This window comes from Chlorocebus sabaeus, chromosome 11 (genome assembly GCF_047675955.1).
Source record: "Chlorocebus sabaeus isolate Y175 chromosome 11, mChlSab1.0.hap1, whole genome shotgun sequence".
Taxonomy (NCBI): domain Eukaryota; kingdom Metazoa; phylum Chordata; class Mammalia; order Primates; family Cercopithecidae; genus Chlorocebus; species Chlorocebus sabaeus.
In genome coordinates this window covers 61,203,564-61,208,372 of record NC_132914.1, presented here as the reverse complement: position 1 = coordinate 61,208,372, position 4,809 = coordinate 61,203,564, and the positions used below count along the sequence as shown (strand labels likewise).

General features: G+C 38.3%; 1 protein-coding gene across 1 annotated transcript; it reads left to right on the top strand.

Moving 5' to 3' along the window:
- Window positions 1–918: 918 nt before the first annotated feature.
- Window positions 919–1,173, top strand: LOC119620680 (small ribosomal subunit protein eS27-like). The gene has a single exon (XM_037988398.2). The coding sequence runs from the start codon at window positions 919–921 to the stop codon at window positions 1,171–1,173; it is 255 nt and encodes an 84-aa protein (XP_037844326.1).
- Window positions 1,174–4,809: the final 3,636 nt, after the last annotated feature.

The following is a 4,809-nucleotide window of genomic DNA, read 5'->3' as shown; positions in this document are numbered from 1 at the left end:
TATTAGAACAGAGAACAGACCAGTGGTTGTCAGGGTCTAGGAGTCTGGGAAGTGCTTGACCACAAAGGGGTAGCATGAGGAAATTTTTTGGGGGTAATGGAATTGTTCAGTGTCTTGATTGTGAAGATGGTGACATAAGTCTATACTGGTCTTAAAACTCATAGATCTGTGCTCCAAAAATACCCTCCCAAATCAACACCCATAATCCCCCAATGACCACGCTCTATATACATTTGTGTAACATATATATGCATATACATAAATGTATGCATGCATACATATCTTGATTATGTTGGTGAGGTACGCTTAGATGTATGCATTTGTCAAAACTCATCAACCCTTAAAATGAGTGTGTTTAATTGTATGTAAATTGTACCTTATACAATTTTAAAAAATTTGTAATAAAATTTGATTGAAAATGTGGTCCCAGAACAGAAGAGAACAAGCTGCTTTGGTACTAATAAGCATTAGTTAGAACTGGACTGTTCTCTACTTTGCTATATGCTCTATGGAATTTCATGAATTTGATTAATAAACTATGCAAAAATATTTAGTGAGCAACCACAATGTGCAAAGTCCTGTGCTTTGAGTGCTATCAGAACTAGTGATGGTTTCTACCTTTTGAAATATAGTCACATAACCATAATAGAAATAGTCTGTGTATGTCATGTGGAAATAGAACACACAATACAAATTAGGGGTGCTGTGCTTTTTTGCCTTAGTTACGAGGTTAATAAACTCTCTGAATAGCAGCAATTACTAGCAAGTGCAAACTACTTTTTAAGAAACTAATTGTACTAATTCAACTAAACAAAACTGAGTGTCATTTAAAGACACTTAAAGAGTTTGAAGTGAAAGCAAGTGACAGAAATTGTAAGCTCTTTTTTTTTCTGACAGTGATGACCTCCCCAGGAGAGCATGCCTTTTGGGAAGGCTGTCCTTCACTGTTCTCCAGAAATGGAGAGGAGGCAACACAAGAAGCAGGGCCTGGTGCAGAGTCTCAATTCCTACTTCATGGATATGAAATGTCCAGGATGTTATAAGATCGGCACCATTCTTAGCCATGCACAAATAGTAGTTTTGTGGGTGGTCTGTTCCACTGTCCTCTGTCAGCTTATAGGAGGAAAAGCAAGGCTTACGGAAGAATGTTCCTTCAGGTGGAAGCAGCACTAAGAGCAAGATAAATAGGAAACCACCCCAATACACACATTTTGGATTTAAAAACTACTAAAAACAAAGAAAATGTAAGCTTGTAAGATTACTTGGTATGTAAGAGCTTCTGAACCCATGCATCTCTTTCAGGGGAAAAAAATTGGATTCTGTTAATGTGGACACTGACTACCTTCAACAAACATTTTTTTCACATTAACTTTGTTATGTGAGGTCAGTGTTGTTGCAACTGATGGGGTTTTGAGTCCACAAAGAAGAGCTGATTCCTGTACCCAAAACACACATTATGTATGTTTTACTAAAAATATGTTTTGTGCAGTTGCTGGTGTACTGGAAAATAGATGCTGTGAACTGGAGCAAAGGGAACTTGCTGTGAATTTAAGAGGAAGAGTGATGATGTACCAGAATTCACCACAGGAAAAATACGATGGGTAAAATCTTTTGCAGGATTTGTTCTGCTTACGTTGCCTTCTTAGAAAGGCATTTTGATAACAATCTGTTTTGCAATAGAATGTGTATTGATCTTGAGATGTTCAACCTCTTTAAAACTAACATTTCACTTTGTTTCTTGAGGAACAGATTTTAAACTTGTGAATTTTCCTTTCGTTGACAGCAAGATGACTTGAAAGAGAAACAAAAATTGGTGATTTTTCTAGGAAGAAATGAAAAATACTTCATAGAAATTGTAACAAAAAATTAAATTCTCTTTAACTCTTCTATGAAGAAATGGTTCTAAGGAGTTGATATCTGGGTTTCTGAGCCATTTTACTTTATTATCAACTACTTGAGCTACAGAATCTTCAGCTGGATGTCAACCTGATGAAACAGCCAACTTTACAGTAGAAAAGACTAAGATGAAAGTTCTTTAAATGATTCGTTTAAAGTCACACAGGTAGCTTGTAGCAGAATTCATGCTAAAATTTAGAAGTCTGTTTATCTAATCTGTTTACATCCACTATGTTACATTGACTTTCTCTATATTTATACACAGACACAAAAACTCACATGTAATCCAACTGTCACACAAAGTCAAACATATATAATGCCTTATCCAGAATATTGACCTTGTAATTGCAATTTTCATAAAATCAAACGAATTTCTACATTTTTTGATAAACGATATTGGAGAGTGTAAATACATTTATTGTTTTGTTTTGTTTTTTTGAGACAGAGTCTTGCTCTGTCGCTCAGGCTGGAATGCAATGGCATGATCTCAGCTCACTGCAATCTCTGCCTCTTGGGTTCAAGCGATTCTCCTTGCTCAGACTCCCAAGTAGCTGGGATTACAGGCACCCACTAGCACACCCCACTAATTTTTGTGTTTTTAGTAGAGATGGGTTTCTTCATTTTGGCCAGGCTGGTCTCAAACTTCTGACCTCAGGTGATCCGCCCACCTCAGCCTCCCAAAGTGCTGGGATTACAGGCGTGAGCCACCGCGCCCGGCCAATATACTTATTGTTATGCAATAATTCTAACATTTAACAAATAAGTTTTATCCTTCATGGATTTTAATTGGACACTTGCAGATAAAGATTTTCCCCTGGCTCCCTGATTCACTGAGTGCTATAAGAACCAGGTGCTCCAGCTGGAAAGCCTTGGTTTCAGACGTGTCTGATTGTGGTAGGCGGAATTAAAGCCCCCAAGAACACTCTGTAGCCACTAATCCCTGGGAGCATGAATATATTACCTTACATGGCAAAGGGGACTTTGTAGATATAAATAGGGTTACTAATTATTTAATCTTAAAATAGGGAGATTCCTGGATTTTCTGGGTAGACCCAATGTATTCACATGAACTCTCAAACCAGAAGAAGGCAGAAGAAGAAGGCAGGAAGTTAGAGAGATGCAGCAGAAGACATCAAATTGATTTGAAATATAAGAAGGAATTGAAGCTCTGTTGCTGGCTTTGAAGGAGTGGAGCATAACCCCAAGGACAGTTGGCAACTTCCAGAAGCTGAAAAGGAGCCCTGGCCTACAGCCAGGAAGGCAACAGGGCCCACCGTACTGGCAATCTGAATGAGCATAGAAGTAGGTTCTCCCCCAGAGCCCCCAGATAAGAGTCCAGGCCAGCCAGCACCTTGATGACCTCTGACCAGAGGACCCAGCTGAGCCTCCCCTGGAATTCTGACCTGTAGAACTGTGAGATAATGCATGGGAGTTGCTGTAATTTGTTAAAGCAGCAATAGTAAAGGAATATACTGTTCATGTGTGGAGGCTGGAAGGATGGACCACCAGGGTGTCAAGACTAAGATGTTTCCTGGGAACGCACTGGCCTTAAGAGAAGAGAGAGCTGGGATACTTAGGGTTTTCCTTTACAGTGTGGCAGTATCAGAAGACAGACAATTTTGAGTGTCCAGCTTTGTGTATCTACTCAAATTGCTTGTCAGGTCAGTGCCTTTCATTCATGCTGAAGCCTTTATCTTCAATAGAGAGGGAGTCTAAAAATCCTGAGCTGTTACACAAAAATTTATTTAAGACTTTTGAAACTATCAGATGCCATATATATATACACACACACACACACACATATACTGTAACAGAGTTTAGCAAAAAACTGAATTAAGGTTACCTTCCTCACAGGAAGGTTTCTACTGAAGCATATTGGAATCTACATGTTCAAAATGGCTTGGACAGTAAAAGAGCCACTTCAGAGAAGACATGGTAGAGGACCCTCAGTTTTAGAGGACTATGTTTCTAAAGCAACCTCAGTAGCTTCAGAATTGCAGTGTTTTTATGTTGCTGACCTTTACTTAAATTGTATAATTTACTCAGATAGTTTAAACTACTTACCTAAGATCACTGAACAAGGTAGAATCAAAACCTGCATCTCCAGGTTTAAATATATAACTTGGCTGTAGATTATGGTCTATTCCCTATTCTAATAAAAGAGTGTTGAAATTCAGCATTACTTAAAAATGGTAGATCTTGAAACACATATTTGGTCTAAACTGTCTCTTTTTAATTTAAAAAAAAATTTTATTTAAAAAATTGAGGCAGAGTCTTGCTATACTGCCTAGGTTGGTCTTGAACTCCTGGCCTCAAGCCATTTTCCTGCCTTGGCCGCCAAAAGTGCTAGGATTACAGATGTGAGCCACCATGCCTGGTTTAAACTGGCTCTTTTGGTTCAAAATATTGTATTCCCCAAGGGTGATATAAGTTAGCTTAAAGCTATTTATATGTTGAACTTGGGGCTGCAGAAATTTCTTTTACCAGAAGTAAGAGGCATTAAATAGACTTTGAAAAGGCCTACAAAGTCCTGAGAAAAAGATCTTCAAGTTAGATGATGCCCTCTGTGGAAATGATTCGTGACGTTTTCTTGGCTAGATTGTGATCATATGTATGTAAACTTGCCTAATCCTTGTTTTACTGTTGCAGATTACTGTTGCCAAAAATTGCAAAATAAAAAGTATTTATATTGGAGCTATGACTGCATATAAACTAAGGAGCTTTCTAAAAGGTAGTTTCAAATGGAAGATTTTGGATTACAAGAACGATTCTAGAAGGGAGGGAGTGAGGTGGAAATGGCATAAGAAATGTGGGAAGATGAGGAGAGCATGGAGTGTTTGGAAAGTAGGGAAGCACCCTGACTGGATTGCAGAGTTTATGCTGGGAGAAATGAAAGTTTATAGTGGAGCTGAC